The sequence below is a fragment of the Rhipicephalus sanguineus genome, chromosome 9 (assembly GCF_013339695.2).
Source record: "Rhipicephalus sanguineus isolate Rsan-2018 chromosome 9, BIME_Rsan_1.4, whole genome shotgun sequence".
Lineage (NCBI taxonomy): Eukaryota > Metazoa > Arthropoda > Arachnida > Ixodida > Ixodidae > Rhipicephalus > Rhipicephalus sanguineus.
Window position 1 is genome coordinate 3,839,749 of NC_051184.2, and position 19,841 is coordinate 3,859,589.

Below are 19,841 nucleotides of genomic sequence, written 5' to 3' on the forward strand. Positions count from 1 at the left end.
AAAGCTTCCTCGTGGATGCTAATTTAAGCGTTCACACAGGCCTTCGATTTGACATTATAATATCTGGGGTTTAGCGTCCCAAAACCACGATATGATTATGAGAGACGCCGTAGTGGAGGGCACCGGAAATTTCGACCACCTGGGGTTCTTTAACGTGCACCTAAATCTAAGTACACGGGCCTCAAACATTTTCGCCTCCATCGAAAATGCAGCCGCCGCGGTTCGATTTGACATTGCTCGGCTTCTTGTTGTCCGCGGAGGATTATTCTTGCAGTAATCGAGTAAAAAAAAAAAGGAAAATTTAAGGTTTATTTCTCAACTTATCTTTCGTGAAGATGCGCTGCCGCAAAGCCTCCATAAAAGGGACACACAGACTCACACAAGGCAGAATGCATCTCAGGAGTGCATCTCGCTTTATTTTTCTTGCGAACACAGTGCGTAGTAAAAAGAGACATGACAACGACAGTCGAACACACATAGAAAGTTAATAAGGATGGCCGAAGCTTCATTGCACACAATTCTACGTAAGTTTGGCTTCTTTATTGGCACACACAAAGACCACAGCCCACTATCGTGCAGGCGCACAGTTTACACAAACCAATGGACAGTGGAACCCTGGTAGGAATGTGACCGACGCGTCAACACGTTTTACGCCAGTCTGAGCGTGTAGTAAAAAAATCACACCATCTCCCGCTAAAGGGGACCATGAGGCGATGCGAAGCAGTGTTTCGGCATGTAGAGCCCGCGTTTCAGAGGTGGAGTGGAGAGGGAGAAAGGGGAGAGGGGAAGTGGAGAGGGGGAATAGAGAGGGGAATGGGAGGGGAAGTGGAGAGGGAGAGGAGGAGTGGAGAGGGGGATGGGAAAGGGAAATGAGAGGGAAAAGGGAAGGGGAGCGGTGATGTGGAGAAGTAAAGGGGAGAGAGGGAATGGGGAGGGGAAGTGGAGACGGTTTGCGCATGCGCAGTAAGGGTGGTCACGCCGCACACCACCACCACCACCGGATTGAACTCCGCTATGAGATGCTTCACATATAAAAACCGATGCGTTTACGGCACGATGACGTATACAAGATGGACAAACTGTAGAGTTGCCTACAATATTTGCTAGAGGGAACTGTGGCGCTGCGATCGTTCAGCCACCATGGGAATGACGGGTAGTACATGGATTTGCCTAGCCTTTGTGCTTGCGGCTTCGAACGCGCTTGTGGCTTTGTTTACTGTTGTTTCGGCTTTTGTTTCGCATAAAATAATGACTCGTTGTGAATCTCGTGAGCTGATTTGAATTGGCGAGCATAAAAGGGTCAAGGTGACGAAGTAGTACCGCTGAACTTTTGCTGAACTTCGTCTTGCGACAGAGCAGCTGCCGGCCACACGGAGCCGAAAGAGCGAAGCTTAGGCCAATCGATGTACTACCCATGATTCCCATGCTGACTGAAGCGCCACTGCGCTGTAGCTCTCATAGGCACTAGCGCCATATTTCCCTCTAGTGTATAGTATGGAACCCTATAGGTGCAAACGACACAGAATAGAAATTGCGCGAGCGAAGTTTACCACTTGGTACGGTACACAGTGAAAGAAAGGCGTTATTTGGTGAAAAATGCGACAAAAAGCGACTTCGAGCTTCTCTCCAAAGTGTCAAGGTGATCACAGAACATTGTCTCGATAACGTATATCGATCGTAGAGAAAATAATAAAGCAAAGATACGCGCAAGGAACACATGCAGTGTGCCAGAATCTAGCATTGTGCAACCCCACTCTAATATATAAGGGTGTGTATCAAAATCGTATATTGAAAGACAACGTAGCGTGCGGCCGACGCCGCTGTCGACGCTTAAGTGAAAAGACCTCGCACAGATTGTTCCAACAAGCAGTGACGTTGTTGTGTCATTGTTAGTTTAGTCATGGCACTGCGTGCGCGACATTGTGCTGAACGCAACGAAACGTGCATGGTTAGTCTCCCCTTGACTTGTTGGCTGGCTTGTTATTATCTTCTGAGGGAGCGCTGCAAAGATCGATCACGCATAGTTCCTGATCTGCAGCATGAAGCGGGCGCTCTCAGCAGTGTTTGAAGTCTATTGGCATAGTTAGTTGTACTGTTGCCTCCGCAAGCAGCTCCGGCAGCGCCGTTGCCTCCGTGATCAGTTAGTTGTGCTGATCAGTGTTGTTAGATGTACTGTTGCCTCCACGAGCAGCTCCGGCAGCACGCCGTCGCGCTGCCGGAACTGCTCGTGGAGGCAACAGTACATCTAACGACACTGATCAGCACAACTAACTGATCACGGAGGCAACGGCACTATGACGCAAAAAGCCTCATTCAAGGACGGCGAATTTTGCGGGACACCGCTTTTAGCGAACATTAACGTCGCATTGAGACGCTCGGAGTCTTAATTGAAATCAGGAGGAAACAGCACCAGCCAGGTATTCATTATCGCCAATGAAGGTATACGCTTACAACGCACAACTCTGCCATACGCATGATAACGATGCTGACCTAGAGTTTGATCTGTGACATCCTAACGACGGAGTTGAAACATTGCCCCCCATGATGGGGAACAATGCACACGCCTATGGTAGTATGTGTTAAGATACGTTAAAATTTGTCAGTAATTAGGGCGAAGGCAGTTTCACAAACAAGATGGGGCCCCATGACGTCATGAGAGGCGTCACGTGAGCCCTAGTCTCCGGAGGACATGGAGGAAGCGGCTGTTCTCGAAGAGTGCCGAGTTGATCATGGCCAGGATGACGGCCAGGACCATGATGGGCAGCACGACGGCGACCGCGTAGTAGAGGACGACCAGGAGTGAGGCCAGCAGGACAATGCCGACCAGGATGAGCGCGTCGGCGCCCCACGGGTACTGGAGGATCTCGGAGGCCACGACCAGCGCGGGCTCGAGCGCGCGGCTGGTCCAGGAGGCGGGCTTCTCGGGGTACCCGCCCGCGCCGGCACTGTCGGTCTTGTGGGCCACTGCTACGGCGAGGCTGGGACGGGGCTTTGCGTCCAGCTGCGAGAGTTCGTCGTCTCTGCGTACAAAGCAAGAGACGGGCGTGAAATGAATGGACAAAAGTATACACTGTCAAATATCAAGCGGAAAAGGCTCTGAACTGTATTGTTACTGTTACTCGTTGAGGCGCTGTATACTACTCTTGACATCATTGAGAGGGAGGGAGGGAGAGGGCCCTTTATTGAAAGCAGAATGATTAGCCAGCGTATATTCGCCTACTCGCTATTCTGTAGGGATAGGGGAGGAGGGAGAAAGAACCCCCAGAAGTGTGTGGGCAAAAAGACATGTAAAAAAAAGAGAGACTAAGATGCAGGTCTTGTATAGCTGCCCGAGGCGATGAATGTAGTCTAGACATATAACGTAAACTATGAAAAATAAATAAATAAAAGAAGAAAGGAACGCTTATGGGCACAACACACACTTTTTTGATTGAAGAATGAAAAAATGCCCAGGAAACCAGTGGATTCGATGTATGCGAAGAAGTTTAGTGCTTTTCGCTGTCAGCGTATGAATGTCAAACTTGCCTTATTTGTCACGGGAGAGTCCATTTGCATCTCAACAGTTCGAGGTCACGTGACCTGAACAGAAACGTCAAGTGTGACGTAATGACACCCCCGCAAAATTTTTAATAATGTTATTAATATCTGGGATTGTACGTGCCACACCACCATATTGACACGTGGTCGTGACGTCGACGAGGAGTCGGCGTGTTCAGGATGAAACTCTTTATTTGGCCGAACTTGTGGCCGGGAAATGAAAACTCAAACTACAGCAATACACGCTGTACACTGATAGCGGCGAACAGGGCGTCGGCTGTCGATAAAACTGCTCATGGCTGGGACGCGCCGTCTTTTGTACATCACGCATCGAACTTTCCAGTCTTATCACTGGTGGTCGCGCAAGCTCTGGAATAATCTAGACTATGCGCGTGTTGCGCGCAATCTTAACAAAGTGATCTACTACAATCGCGAAGCTTCTCGAACACTGCGGCGTGGTTCGAGAAGCGTTGCTAACCGTCCTTGCTGTTCAAACCCGAATACATCAAAATAAAACAGGAAGCGGGCGTGGCAATGTGGAGCACGATGGCGACGCTAAAAACCCACCGTGAGTGTGTCCATATAATTGCTACCGCAACAGTAAGTACAGAAGCAATCCACCATATGCTGTTCCAACCAGCCCAATCGTAAACCCTATAGCGTATAGCGAGGATTTTATGCGTAAGGGGGGAGGGTGAGGTTCGGACCCCTCAAGGTGTGTGCACACAAACACACACGCGTATGTTTCTATGTGCGCGTGTACGTACCCCCCCCCCCCCCAACACACGGACGCACGCACCAATGATGACATATTCAAGTATATAAAGCACAATTCAAATTAAAATAGTGATTTCCAGCAGTGGTATGCTGCCGCGCCTTTCGTATACCGTATGATACGTTTAGCCTCGCGTTTTTCTCGGCCACGCTATAATAAGGTCGGACGTCGTGTACGCTTCGAGAGTCTCGCCGAGCAGCGAACGAATGTCGTCCTTTCGCAACAACGTCTGAAACGGCGGCGTAGACAATAGTGTATCCGAGAAGAACAAGAAGAAGAGCTCGCTTATGACGAGACAGCGGGAACTCCGGTGTTTCTATAATAATTCGCACTCACAATGGGATTGCGCGACGCCACCTGCACACCATGCGCGAGACTGTCCCGTATACGCCCCAAGGTTAAATAACAGGAAAGGAAACCGGCGTAAAAGTGACGTGTGACCGCGGCATGAAGCGGCCGGGAGGGGCAACAAAAGAAGTTTCGTGATTACGAAAGAACAATTACCTCCCCGCCACCGGTCGCGTGCTTCATCGAGACAATAGTTATAGATGACCCCCGCCGACTGTGAGCGTGCGTGGCGCGTATGTGTGGGCGCAGCCGATAAGATTTCGTTTTCGCCGCAATCCAACTTTTTCATTTCCCCGTGCTTCTATAACATTTGCCGTTTTGATAAGGGCTGGGTCAACCGGTAGCGCCAGAACGAAAGGATCCGAAAGCATGCAAGAGGCGTTTCGCAACGCTTCCGCTAGGGGAAAAGAGCGCATGCGCCGTGGCATCGTGAGAAAGGCTCATTGACCTTATATTTAAAAGGTCACACTGTCCATTATGTATTTGCCTAAGATGACACAAAGCCGAGAGCCACTTTCTTTTTCTTCTCACTCGATTGTACTGATGTGTCTATTTCTCTATCTCCGTTAGCACCATCGATGCATGGCTGATGCAATCATCCTTTGCTTTCTGTAGGTGCACGGTGCGCTTCAGTGATCAAGCTAGTTACAGCTCTCTCTCATTCTTCTTTTCCTTACTCTTCTGTCTCCCCTTATCCCTTCACCATTGAAGGGTAGCAAACCGGATATTTATCCGTTTAACATCCCTGCCTTTCCGCATCGGATTTCTTTCTCTCTCTTTCCAGTTACAGCGCTTCTGTTTTTTGTCGGCCTTTCCTTCCTCTTTTCTGCGTTTGACTTCGCGCTGCTTGAGTTTCCGTCATATAGCAACATTAGCCGTTATTCAGCCAACACTAGCAGACATTGGAAATCATTTAGCCAAGATTAGCGCGTCACCGTTCGTTTAGCCGACATTAACTATAGCGCCAACCGCTGCATGCTCGTAAGTATGGTATGCGCCGAATACCAACTGATTTATTGTTCACGATACACATGTGCATATTAGGGAGGCCCTCTTTGCCTTACATTCTTCACTGTGTCGCCGTTTCCTTCAGCACTTACGTGCTTGCGCTGTAAACACTAAAAGAAAATGTACTTTAACCAACCAGCCCAAATCGCCGTCCATCATCATCATTCTAATAGGATTTTTATGTCTACTGCAGGACAGAGGATTCTCCTAACGACCTCCAATCGGCAGTCTTTCTTGCGCGAGCAGACTTCGTTTCATCCCTGCGAACTTCTTAATTTGACTAGAGCGCTCACTTGGGAAGGTTGGTACATGTCCATAGGAAACGAGAAATAGCGCGAACCACAGGACAACAGGACCGAGACGGACTAAGCGCTTAGACCGTCCCTGTCCCGTTGTTCGAGCTGTTTCTGGTTTTATTGATTTCATCGCTCCATCTAACTCGCTGCCGTCCTCGGCCTTTCCCATGTCTTCGTAGTCAGCATGTAGCTCTTATTGACCACCTTTTGCCTTCCTTACGCATTACGTGGCCAACCCAGGTCCACTTCTTTGGCTTAATATCGAGTGAAATGTCAACCACACCTGTTTTTAAAGACGATAGTCTTTCTTGGAATACTTAAACGGAGAAATTTTGGTCTGTCTTTCTGTTTGTCGGCACGTCCCTCGAGTCAGCTACTCGGCCAAAGTTGAACCACTTGCCCAAGGGCCAGCCATCTTGAACTGGTACGACTGTTCATACTTGTGAACGTTGTCGATCAAAAAGTAAATATTACGCATATCTGAGGCGCAACATCATTAGGTAAGTATTAGGTGGTGTGTTCCTTTAATAGAAAATACATTTATACGCAATTTTAAAGACCCTAGTTTCTTAAGCTGCAGTGAAAATGCGACTGCGCTGAAACTTGACTTCCTCCGTGCCCTCTGCATGAGCTCATTGTTGTGTTTCGGTTTCGGTTCTGTATTGCATTGTATGAATGCCATGGGGCGCCGCTCTAGCATTCCTGTTTTACCCAGGCGACGTGAAAAGAGTGTGTGGAGAGTACTCGTTCAGTGCGGAAGTTTTTTCTGCTTCAGCGCTTCGAGCCAAACCGCGTGTTCGGGCGGGCTGGCGTCCCCGCCGGTCGCGTTGGTCACCGCGGGTCTTCGCCTGCTGCTGCGCCGGGACTACCAGCCCGCAACACAGCACTCATGTTTCCCGACGTATTGCCAGATGGCGTCCATATCTCACGCAGCGCCTCTTCTATCGTCTTTAGACGACATTTGCAGCGAAGCACGCAGATACGCGGCCAATTTTTTGCCTGACCCATTCCTGTCTTACGATATTTTAACCTTACGCCTACCATTTTGCGTTCCCTCGCACGCTGCGTTGTCCTGAACTCTATCCGCACATATAGTTACTTGTGGTACAAAAGGACAGACTGATGATACAGCGCAAATAATTACAAGGACGGCGATAGATGAAGACACGGTGTCCGTCTTCATCTGTCGCCGTCCGTGTGATTCTTTGAGCTACTGTTCTGAATTATTTGTAGTGCATGCTTGTTTGTTTGTGGTGAGCACTGAATGAATTAGGTCTCACCTAAGACAATCACGGCTCACCTAAGCCAATATGTACGTCATAACAGAGTACATAGACAATGTTAGCCTGTGCTTAAAGCACGCGAGTAATTGAATTCATTCATTAACTATCCTCACGCGACGTCATCATGCGGCCGTCATTGAAAATGGGTGGAACAGACCCGGAAGACCCGTCTTTCAAACATTTGTGTAGACTCGTGTCTGCCGACTCCACCCACTGCGGCTTTCAGTGACGCGAGAGGTCTCACGGACGGAAGCCTAGACGACGATGTTTCTTCCTCGACCGGCGTCTCGTTTCTTTGTTCTAAAGGGCTTCAAAGGAAAAGAGCCTGCAACCGTTGGGGTCTGACTCGACGACAACACGCCCAGTTCAGTGCACTCCCCGCGGCCGCGTCACAGCGAACGCGATACGGTCGTCCACTGGAAGCGTTGCGACAGGATGCCGGGAGACGGAAAGAACCGCGCCTTCGCGTCTCCTCTGTTTGCACGCGCCCGGAGCGAAACACGCACCCCAGCGGCTTTGCGAATTACAGTCAGTTTTAACTTAGTCTGTCACAATGTTCAAATAAATGGAAGCTCGATCCGCCCACAACCTTTGCTGTCCTACCCAGAGAAGATTTGCATAGACTGCCCCATCCAATTGCATTTTCTCATTTCTCTGACGTCAACCGACGTGTGGCGTAATTCAGATAGGTGACATTCCCATATAGACACATGTTCGTTCTGCTGGTTTTCGGTCGAGAAACTTGAACTTCCTGGCACATTTCAGCAAAGATTCGGACATCGCTCTCGGGAAAGCGTGTTATTTAAGTAGGGACGACGAACTTTTAATTATTGATGTGCGTGTCACTTGCACTATAGCAGCCAAAACGTACTTATGGTTTGATCGGAGACTACCTAGCACGACTCTCTTGCACGTATCATTGGCAGGCGCACCGCAGTTTCTGGGGTGGAGCTTGTATTTGTTCTTAGATTTTAACCCCGTATAAGAATAAGTACAAGCTCCGCCCCCAGTAGTGTGGCGCGCCTGTCAGTCATCCGTGCCGGAGGGTCGTGATTGGTGGTTTCCGTTCTGACCATAAGCACATTTTCGCTGCTACTGTAAATACTACGCATACGATGAATTAAAAGTTTGTCGGGCCTTGTTAAAAGACCACGACAACAGCTGCCGTGGAAACGTCACGATATCTTGCATAAGCACGTGACGACAAACTCGTACCGTATTGTGACGTCAGGGTACAGTAGGAACCGAAACTAGCTTTTAAAAACTTAATGTAATTACTTTTTCAGGGGCACGCACGCTTACCAGCTAGACTCTTGAGGGCATTTGACGAAAAAAAAAATGAAAATTTTCGTGTCGGGACTACCTTTAACACAGTCGCTATCGACGCCGGGAGAGGCTTGAAGTTCATTAGTTTCATGATCGTCCGGGGATTCGTAGAATGCTTATATAATACGTGTAATCAGCTCACCGCACTCTCTGGCGCCTGTAGACACCTCGGCACCGGCGGCAGTGCACCTCCTCAGTGCTGGCATCGGGCAACGTCTGCGTCCTGTAAAGAGGAAACCAAAAGTGACAAGACTTAAAGGGGTCCTGAAGCACTTCTCTAAGTGATCATCGAGTGACATCAGTATCGGAGTTTATTGCCTCACTAATCAGTTGCCGCGAAATTTTTTCTTGCTAATTGCATCTTGTAAGAATGCGTCCTATTACTTGCGGTCATGCGTGCACTATGCAATCTGTAAGCGTATCAGGCCCGTAGCCAGGGGGGGTGGCCCCCCCCTCCGAAATTTTAATGCATGGTGTTTTACCAAAAATAATGAAAATGGGCATTTTTCGCAAAAAGCAAAGTCTTTCAGCAAGTGCCCCCGCCCCCCCCCCCCCCCCCCGAAAAAAATTCCTGGCTACGGGCCTGAAGCGTATTTTCACGTGTGTTTATCACTTCAATGGAAAGTTTATTCTAACGTAAACGTGCTGAAGCAGGTGCATCGTGGATCTCGTTCGGGCGGTGGGCGTGGCCATCTTGGAAGGGCGACACTCTGACACTGGCGAGTGTCTGTCATCGCGCAGTGGGTGTGTCGTTGTCCCCGTTTCGGATGATTCACAGGTCACCACCTCGTCGCGCTCTCTTTTTATAGGAGCGCGCTAGCGAGGACATGCTTGCACAACGGGCCGCCATGTGTCGACCCATAGGGCAGCGCGATTACATAGGGCGAGATCATTGGTGTAGCCGGGGGGGGGGGGCTAGCTTCGACCCCTCCCCCCCGAAATTTTTCAATTTTGCACGTGCATATTGCCACGCGTTTATTGCTTTATTTTGATGTATTCGGGTTTCACCTACAAAAACCGTTAGCAACGCTCGGCTCAGACCACGCCGCAACGTTTGGGAAGCTTCGCGGTTGTTTGAGATCATTCTGTAAAGACTACGCGCGGGACGCGAATAGGCAAGTTTATTCGAGAGCTTCAGCGAGCACCAGCGATAACGCTAGAAGGTTCGATATAAATATAATATCTGGGGTTTAACGTCCCAAAACCACGATATGATCATGAGGGACGCCGTAGTGGAGGGCTCCGGAAATTTCGTCCACCTGGTGTTCTTTGACGTCTACCCAAATCTAAGTACACGAGTCTCAAACATTTTCGCCTCCCTTGAAAATGCAGCATGCATGGGAAGCCTGGAAGCATGCATCTTTTAGAGCGCAGCTCCTGTGTTGAGCGGTGTCGCCGTTGGCGAACGATAGAGCGAACGAGGACGAAAGAGAGCGGACGCGGAGTCTGAACTCCCATTAAGGAAACTCAGCCCGCTATTGCTGCCTGGGCCGAAAGGGTGGCTGCCCACGTGGAGCCACCCTGAGGACCGCACCATATGTGTAAATAAAGTTGATTCCGCTCGGCACCTCGGCCCCCACGTGGGAACGGCCCGCGACACAGTGATCTGTGTTTTGGAGGACCAAATAAAAGTTTATCCAATCCAATCCTCCTGTCGATATCACGAGCCACTGGCCGCTAACCTCTCTTTCTTCCTCCGTCACGCGCGCTGGCCCAAGCTGGCCCTTCCTTCGGTCAGAGCGCGTGGAGGGCTGGCACGTTCAAATGCGGCTGGCTTCGCTTGTCGCAATGGGGCTGTCGGCGTTTCGCTTGGTTCCTGCAATGCACAGAATGGTGTGCGTAGTACTCGAGCGCTGGCCGTTTCTGTGGCAGTATGTAACGAATGTTACACGCTACAACTGTGGATAGCCAAAACTTCAAACACAGTTGGCGTTGCCCCAACAAGAAACTAAGCTCAGAATTCGCATTATGCAGTACCGTCATCGTCGGTGAATTTTTTCACAACTCAGTATGGCCACGCTGGAAAATCCAGTTTTTCCCCACGTAATGCTCAAAACCGAGTGTGACAGCGCCTTCGGAAGGCATCAACACCACTCACTTCTAAACTAGATAACCAAAAAGAATTGATAGATGTGTTTAGAAAAATTTATTATCACAGACGGTTAACATCAATAACAATTCAACGTAACATTTGCTAGATTCAGGCAACATCGAAAAAACTGCACCGATAGAGCCAATGGAATAACGCACCGCAATGCTATCTTATCCGGAAAGTCTCCACACTCGTTTTGGTTAGGCCGCTGACTTTTCACCAGAGTTCCTGTTTATAATTTGTAGAAAACTTTAGATATCATCTAAAAGGAAAACTCTTTGAAGTTGCTTCATATCCTTTAGGCGAACGTCTCTCATCTTGTGATAACATATCGAATGTTAACGTGGAGGTTGCCAAAAGTTCCAAAAAATAGAGCACTATAGATGTTTCAGTGACTGGAAACGTATAGCAAAAAAAAAAAAAAATTGGCAGATCCCACGTACCGTGGGAGTCGATGTTATGCAAAGCATGTGGTGGGTAGGTGACTGTGGCGTAACTTTTTTTACTGAGCGACACGTTACAAAATGAAGCTAAAGATTTGTATATGTTTTACACGCACACATATATATGTTGAAGAGCCGCATATGTGTTATATAACCAGTTGTTTACGGTTGGGTAACGCAGCCAATGGCAACGTGGGTATTACCAAAATCAGAAGCGGTAAGCTGATATGTAGTGCTTACACGTGTCCCGAAAACGCACTCACGTTTCACGAACCCGTGTGCATGTGTGCAAGAAGTTCTTGACAGTTCTTGAACAAGGGCATCATCACCGTGATCAGTGAGCACCAGCAGTTGGTCATGACTTGTTATAGGATCCGATCGTGATCGTGGTGACGAGGGGTCCATGTGTAGTGAAGTATGTGGTATAGTAGGGCTGTTGCAATTCGTGGATGCCTCGGTCATTTCGTCAACAAATTATCTGTCGACAGAGCCGGCGACATGTCCGAACCTGAAGCCACCCTTCGTGTTGGTGAGGAGGCCGTCGAGGCAGGTAGCCATGGATAGTGCTACGTAGACAAACTTCAGTGGACGGTGTTTGTCGTATTCGTAGACTACCTGGGCGTATGTGGCCTACGTAGCCTAGTCTACAAAGCGGCTGTCAATTAATCTGGCATCATCCTCGGTCAGCATGAGGCCATCGCCCAGCCTCGTAAGAAATGAAGAGGACACTGAGTCGTTCTGGTGGACGAAGTGCACTTTACAGTGCTGTGATGTGGATATCATATGTAACATTCGTTAATGTATTCCTCCGGGGTCGAGCAATGCTCCAATATAGCTTCCTGAATCATAGGAATACAAATGTAATGTTTATTAGACTGCTATAAAAGAGGAGCCAACACTGGAACTACAGACGTTCATCTGATATGACGCCTGTATCGTAGGAGTACACATCGTAGGAGTATCATGTAGTGTTTATTGCTGTCTTGTAAAAATTACATAGCCAGCACCACAACCACATTTGACGTTGCACCGATAGTACGCCTGCGTAGGCTGTTTTTCCAAGCCAGTTTATAGACCTGGCGTGGCTCAGTGGTAGAATACCTGATTGCCACGCAAAATGCTTGGGTTCGATTCCTGCTGGGATCCTAATTTTTATTATTTCCATTCGCTGAGTCAACGCTGCCGATGTTGGTTTTCCTTAACGCTCTAGCATTTAAGTTACCAACGTCTGTTCTCGCCGTTCCTGGGTAGATATAAACTGTCAATCGCCTGTGGCGCATACCCGTACACCGCGGCCCGTAGTAAACGGGTATGTGCCACACGTGTCTAGTGGGAAAGGGTTTGACGACGTACGCGACAGGATTTTATCGTTATTCATGTCATGACCCGGCAATCATATTCGTCAAATCCTCTTACCCTCCCATGCAAATTTTGGTCTACACCAACTTAAGGAGGCGATCATGAGAGCACCCAGACGTAGGCGGCTAGATAGATAGATAGAAAGAAAGAAACGCTCAAAGTGCCAGAGGTTCGCTAAGAAATGCTTCGCATTTAAAAACAACAACAATAACAACAACAACAACAACATAGGAGGGAGCTCGCCTAGCGTCCACGAGCCAACCTTCTCGTGCTCGTTGTCACACTTCCCATGATGCTCCTGTTTCATTTTCTTTTTTACAGCGAAAGCTGTTATGAGATCATTTCAGCGGCCGTTTTTGGCGCCGTAGTTGTCCGCCGCCGCCGCCGGTGTCCGTAACCAGTATCGCTCGAAATAAAAAAAAAAACGAAATAAGAAAAAAAATTCCGGGATGTAACGAGGTTCGAACCTGGGCCCTCTGCGTGGGAGCCCAGTATTCAACCTCTGAGCCATGCCGGTGCTTGAAACTGCTATGCAAAGAGGTGCTATACAGGCTTCATTTCGGGAAGGAACCACATTAGCATATGCAATATAACGTGGTAGAAGAGTAAAATAAAGCACCAAGTGTCGCACAACGCGAATTCTCTAACCAGGCGTCACACAATGCGAATTGCGCAACGAGTACGTTGTTGAATGCTTCCAACCCATTACAAAGGACTCTGCCATAATTCTTCATCGTCATCAGGCAGAGCATCAACAAAGTGAGCATAATGCCTTACATGGGTTTAGCAGGTACCAACGCTCTCCGCAGAATGACGAAAAATGGCACGGTGCGTGCTGCCCTACTTCTCAAAAATTACAATGATTTATAGCGTAGTGGGTTCCTCGCAAGTGCACTTGTATTGGTTGCCAAGGAAGCCCATAAGCGCATGATCCACTTCCTCGGGGTCTCAGTAAAATTACAATGATTTATAGCGTAGTGGGTTCCTCGCAAGTGCACTTGTATTGGTTGTCAAGGAAGCCCATAAGCGCATGATCAATTTCATCGGGGTCTCAGTAAGTAAAGTTCTCCGCCCCCCGCCCCCCCCCCCCGTCTCTCTCCCACGTCAACGTATGTTATACAGCATGACGGGAGAGGGAAACAGCGACCGGGCGTCGCCCAATGCAAATTACATAACTGGTGGGCCGTTTAAAGATTCCAACCCTTTACAAAGGGCTGAGCCATAATTCTTCATCGTCATCAGTCGTCGCGTCAACAAAGTGCACATAATGCCTTACAGACGTGTAGCTGGTGCCTCGCTTCTCCGCAGAATGACGAATAATGGCTTAGTATGTGCTTCCCAACTTCACAAAAATTGTGATTTATGGCGTAGTGGGTACCTTTCTAGTGTACTTGTATTGTGGCCCCAAGAGAGCGACCCCTGACAGCGAAATTTTTGTTGGTGACTTTTTGGCTGTAATTTGTAGCTTTGTGTCTGGTAATCTCTAAATTAAATCGTAAATGCTCTAGCGTATCGTACAACTAATTCTAGCGTAGTTAATTGTGACCATTTTAGCATCACTTCAAAACGCCCGCCTAAAAACCACAAGAAACTGGCGCCCCATGCGGGGGAGCGTCAAAGACCACGTCCACTCAAGTTGTGGTGACGTTGACAGCGCGGTTTTCAAATCGGCGCCCCGAGCGCGGTAGAGATTGAAAGTATGTGGGTGCCTCGGTATGGGTTAAACCTGTTAAGCGCGTGTCCCCTCACGAAAACTACCTCGAGAGCAGCCCGACAACAGAGCCAGAGGGGTGCGGAACAATAGGCCTCGCCGGGTGCCAGTCGTCGTGCACGTGCGCCCCGCAAACCTTCTGTGACGTCCACAATACTTGCTTTACACTTGGAACGTCACACGGGGCCTCTATCTACGTCATACCAGGATGTCGCAAGGTGCAGCCAACTCAAGTGAGCACTCACGCTTACTTTAAAACCAAATTAAGATATCTTAAAGGCAACGTTCGTCACTAATAATCGGTCAGATGTGCCCCCGTATACAGGAAAGTCAAACAACACAAAGATCTCGAGGTTTCAATTTTGGTGTCAGGGGTCCTTTAACGGGCTCTAGAAACGCCGCTCTTCCAGCTTTCGCTGTGACTGTGCTGCGGTTTCAGCGCAGGCCTGGCGTTTTTTGCCGGGCTTGTGGTATAGTTCACTAGAGTAATATCGTTCTAGTACACTGTAGTTCGTTGGACAAAACGAAAATTGACGAGCGCCTAGCTTCCACAAGCCAACCTCCTCCGACGCCGTTCCCCCCTGGTGCTCCATGCTCTGGCCACAATTCCCAGCATGCTCCTGTTTCATTTTTTGAATGACTGGGCTTCAAGATTGTCACTTGACGCTCCCTCCTAGTTTTTTCCCCTCCATGCTGACGTGCTACGCTTCTTTCTTTCTTTCTTTCTTTCTTTCTTTCTTTTCTTTCTTTCTTTCTTTCTTTCTTTCTTTCTTTCTTTCTTTCTTTCTTTCTTTCTTTCTTTCTTTCTTTCTTTCTTTCTTTCTTTCTTTCTCATTCCGCAACGCTGCCTCCCAACTGTTTCCTTCCTCCATGCCGAGAATTGGACCTTCATCCACGTGCTCAGCAGCGCAACACTTCAGTTGCTACAGGCAACAACGACGGTCATGCCTTCCTATCCAGTCAATAATTTATTGAATTGGGGCAACGCGAAATGATTGTCGCGGTATATAGTGGTGTCGCTGTTGCCGTAAAACGATATGTGGTGTGATGGTGGTTCTGACACCCCTTCCTTTCTTCTTGTACTTTGGTATTTGACCTGTTACCACGTGCTATATATAAACATCGGTTGTTAGCAAAGCGCTGTGTCCTCATGTCTTCTTTTGCGTCCTCGTGTTTCCTTGCGCTAAAACGTAAGATAAAAATGAAAAATTTGCTTACAGTTCTGACCACTATAGCGCAAATTTGAACGAATGATTTGGATTCAGGCCACGTAGCTGTAGAACAAGATAACGCGGAAGCCCACGCTGAATCGCTGTGATCTCTTTTGGTGCGCAGGCGCTGATGAGGCCTCGCATCGGGCGCTGGTATTGTGAACCCATGTCCCTTCCCGAAATGACAGGAAATCCTGTCCGGACATTGGAGTTCCTTTCAGTGAGCTTTTCATTCGCAGCATCGGAAACACGGCCAAACCACTAAAAAAAGCTCGTTCAGGAATTGTGCTTCTCCACGGCGCGTGACTCCGTTCCTCGCATATGACGCAAAAAGACACGATGCGTGAGTGACAGCTCGCTGGCGAGGATGCTGCGTGCAGGACTACGCGACAACTTTGAGTGGCGTCCGTTCACCCGTATTAGCTGTCGCGTTCTCCGCATACAAGTCAATGAACTCCTGACGAAAAAAAAAGAAATATATATATTATGCGCGAGCCAGGTATTCGACCTCTATACTTCAAAGTGCTTGGTTGACGAACCATGGCGACGTGTAATTTTCGGAGGAATTCCTGAAAAGCCGCCGTACTCTCGGATTTCCTTCATAGAAGGGGGGAGGGGGGGGGCACATATATATGTAAAATATGTCGGGCTTAACTGCTGCATCAATCAGCACGGCCGCTACAAAGCTAAGAGAACACGACACACACAAAGAGAAAGGAAAGTGCTTTCATGTCTCTTCGCTGAAGTTCAGTTTTATTATTTCCAAATAACACTTGTAAATGCGGGGTAAGTCGTACAGAAAAAGGCCCCACAGTTGGAAACTGCGCCGAGACCACTTGTTATTGGTTACATGAAGATATTAAGTTAAATGGGCAGGGCATGTGGCGCGCAAGCAGGATAACCACTGGTCATTAGGAGTAACCGACTGGATTCCGAGAGAAGGCGAGCGCGCGAGGGGGAGACAGAAAGTTAAATGGGCAGATGGGGTCAGGAAGTTTGCGGGTATAACGTGGCAGCAAGTACAGGACGGGTTGATTGGCGGAACATGGGAGAGGCCTTTGCCCTACTGTGGGCACAGTCAGACTGGTGATGATGATTATTATTATTAAATTAAAAGGCTGCAAATAAAGTGTTTGTCGTGTTTTCTTTTCGTTTACGCGTCGCGCTGCAGTTATGGAGCGAGCACCAACTCGCCCGAACAGCAACTTCACATATCAGCTGCAGACAGGCCGCAGCCTGAAATACATGCTAAGAGAACAGGGAGTGCCTATTTGCACTTCAACGGCTCTGAGTCACGTGGTCTAAGCAGAAACGTCACGCACGACGTCTTTGGTAAAGCGGCACGTTGCTGTCGACCTTGGCTCTGGCAACAGTGATGCCGGTAAAATAGTGAGAACCGCTAGAGTGTACTAGAACAGGGGAGTGCTCGGAACGGCCGCTGCACCAATGTACAGAAAGTGAAGCCCAAACAGGGTCAATCCACCTGCGGCGCTGCTATCGGTAGTCTGCAATGTGTCGTCGTTTTTGAGAGTTGCGCGCGGCTCCCAGGGGCGTAGCCAGAAATTTTTTTCGGAAGGGGGGGGGGGGGGGGTTCAACCATACTTTATGTATGTTCGTGCGTGCGTTTGTATGTGTGCGTGTATATATACACATGCAAAATTGAAAATTTTGAAAATATTCTAGTGAGTACGCCGGTTAAATTCGTAAAAAAAAAAAAAAAAAAAAACTATCGCCGTCATCACATTCGAGTTATAGAAGGCCTTCGGGAAGACCTTACTTCAATACCAGTTTTAAACTGTGGCGCCAAGTACAAGGACAGAGAAAAGAGGGACAAAAATACACACGGAGTGCTGCGTGTATTTCGTCGTCCTTGTATTTTGCGGTGTTTGCAGTTTAATTGTAAACAACCAAGCAGTCAAAGCTTCGCCTTGTTGGGCTTGAAAACAAGGCACAGCGCTGAAAGAGGCCATGCGGCAGCAAGGTTAACAAGAACGGAGATAAGCGTGTATTTTTCCGAGCAATTCGTTTAGTGAGTGGTTAGGCCACTGCTCGAAAGAGGGCGCGGACACTTTAAAGGCCAACTCCGGCGATTTTTCGAGTTCGATGGATCTCAGTGAAATTCGCTGGGTACGTTCCTTTGCACGTTTCCGTCATTTATGCCAAATTACAGGCTTGAGACATGCGCAGATTGTTTGCAAATGAATTTTAAAGATTGTCTGCAAACGCCCTCATGGCTTCCCACAATTATTGGCAACATTGCGTCTGTGACGTCAGTGTTGGCAAGGCGGCGGAAGTGACGCAGCCGAGGGCACCGCTAACTTCGGCGCTTAGGCCGCTACAGCGAGCGTCTGCTGTGCACAAGGCGACAGACAGCGTTGGTTTGGCCGGCGCTTCGCTGGTCGTCCCGGCTGTCACAGTTTTCATACTCCGCGCCGGCGTGACCGGCATGCCTTGCACGACTTCCGGTTCGTTCGTAACAACGTCTACGTCATACGCAGACAGTACACTCGGTTGGGTTTCGGTTTCGGTGTTGCGCTTTTTTGCTTATTTAAAATTATTCTCCAATTTGCCGAGTATTTCTGCTATCGGGCCCGTAACAGGAGCGTCCCAGGAACATAAAAGCACCATTACTTTGACATGGCCGAAAAATCGCCGGAGTTGGCCTTTAACGAATAGATTATGTTGAACTCGTGTTTGAGTGAAAGCGAGTTATCTATGTGCAGGAAACGGAAATAGCACTGACCTGCTTCATCGTAGCACTGACCTGCGACATCTTTTACTTCCCGATATACATTATAAACGGTGTTTCACGTAACTATAGAAGAAAATATTTTAAAGATGTGGTTAACCGCACCCGACTGAAACCAGCGACATATGGTTTGCCGTCATGTGGCGCTCGTCAGGGTAATTTAATTGCGCTTTACTAGCGTAGCCAGCAATTTTTTCCGGCTGGTGGGGCGGGGGGGTTCGACCATACTTTATGTATGTTCGTGCGTGCGTTTGTATGTGTGCGTGTATACATACACATGCACAACTGGAAAAATTCGGCCCTGGCTAAGCCACGGTTGGGCTTAATTAGTCAAGTAACTAAGGCCGTTTATACTTTTTCTTTTAATAATATCTGGGGTTTAACGTCCCAAAACCACGATATGATTATGAGAGACGCCGTAGTGGAGGGCTCCGAAAATTTCGACCACCTGGGGTTCTTTAACGTGCACCTAAATCTAAGTACACGGGCCTCAAACATTTTCGCCTCCATCGAAAATGCAGCCGCCGCGGCCGGGATTCGATCCCGCGACCTTCGGGTCAGCAGCCGAGCGCCATAACCACTAAACCACCGTGGCGGGGCATGCTTTTTTCTTTTCAATATTCACTTTAGGGCCAAGTACCTTTCGTTACGTTGTAGGGCATTCCCAAACGACCGATATAATTTCTTGTGGCAACTTACATGCTGCTTATCTTTTCCCATCGTTTAAAAAAAGCCCGCGAAATATGAACTAAAACCACTTTACGCTACTGTACTGTAGCGCTTACAACCGTCAAGTCATTGGCCACCAACTAAGCAATCGGCATTTGAAACGATGGGGGAAAACACCATATTTACTCAATTAATTAAAAAAAAAGAAACGCAACTGAAAGCTGAGTAGAGTGTAAATTTGAACATCGGACATCTATTGGCTCGTGACGTTTATTGAAGCGAAAATTATTTATTTATTTATTTATTTATTTATTTATTTATTTATTTGCAATACTCTCAGTCTCACATGGAGACCATAGCAGATGGTATCACACACAGAATGTTTCATCTAAGCATGTCCGACAGTTACAAAAACCTGAAGTGTGAACAACAGTTACAACGGCAATGTTCAATCTAAGCAATTGCGAAAAAAAACAACAACAACAAAGATATGTAAGCATGTACAAGGGTTTGCCAATTAATATGCCAGCAATCGCAATATGATGGAGTGTGGGAAATTGAAACTGCGTGTTAGCTCTATGACATCACCGGACGTTATCAAAGAAAGCATAGTTTCCTAAAATATTTACTTCAGGGAACACTGACTGGTGCTGCGATCGTTCAGCCACCATGGGAATGATGGATGTGCCTACAGTCTTCGTGCTTGCGGCTTCGAACGCACTTGTGGCCTTGTTTAATATTGTTTTCGCTTTCGTTTCGGATAAAAGAACGGGTCGTTGTGAACCTCGCGAGCTGATTTTAATTGGTCACGCCTGAAAGGTTCAAGGTGGTGAAGTGGGAGATCTGAACGTTCGCTGAACGTCGTCTTGCGACAAAGCGGCTGCGCAGGCCACACGGAGCCACAAGAACGAAGTTTAGGCAAAGCCTTGTACTAATCATCACCCCCATGCTGGCTGAGGCGCCATTCATTGCGGCTCCCATAGACACTAGCGTCAGATTTCCCTCTAGTGCACTATTATGAAACTATATGGGAG

The 19,841-nt window shown here is 48.2% G+C and overlaps 1 protein-coding gene across 5 annotated transcripts in view; it reads right to left on the reverse strand.

The window, feature by feature from the left end:
• Positions 1–390: 390 nt before the first annotated feature.
• Positions 391–19,841, reverse strand: part of LOC119404471 (uncharacterized) — an 87,857-nt gene continuing 68,406 nt past the window's right edge. For all 5 annotated transcript variants that reach the window (XM_049418890.1, XM_049418888.1, XM_049418887.1 and 2 more), the window contains 2 exons: positions 8,716–8,796; positions 391–3,020 (listed from right to left, as the gene is read on the reverse strand). In XM_049418890.1, the coding sequence (XP_049274847.1) occupies positions 2,663–3,020; positions 8,716–8,796 (439 nt within the window). In that variant the 3' untranslated portion in view covers positions 391–2,662. The remainder of the gene's footprint in view (positions 3,021–8,715; positions 8,797–19,841) is intronic.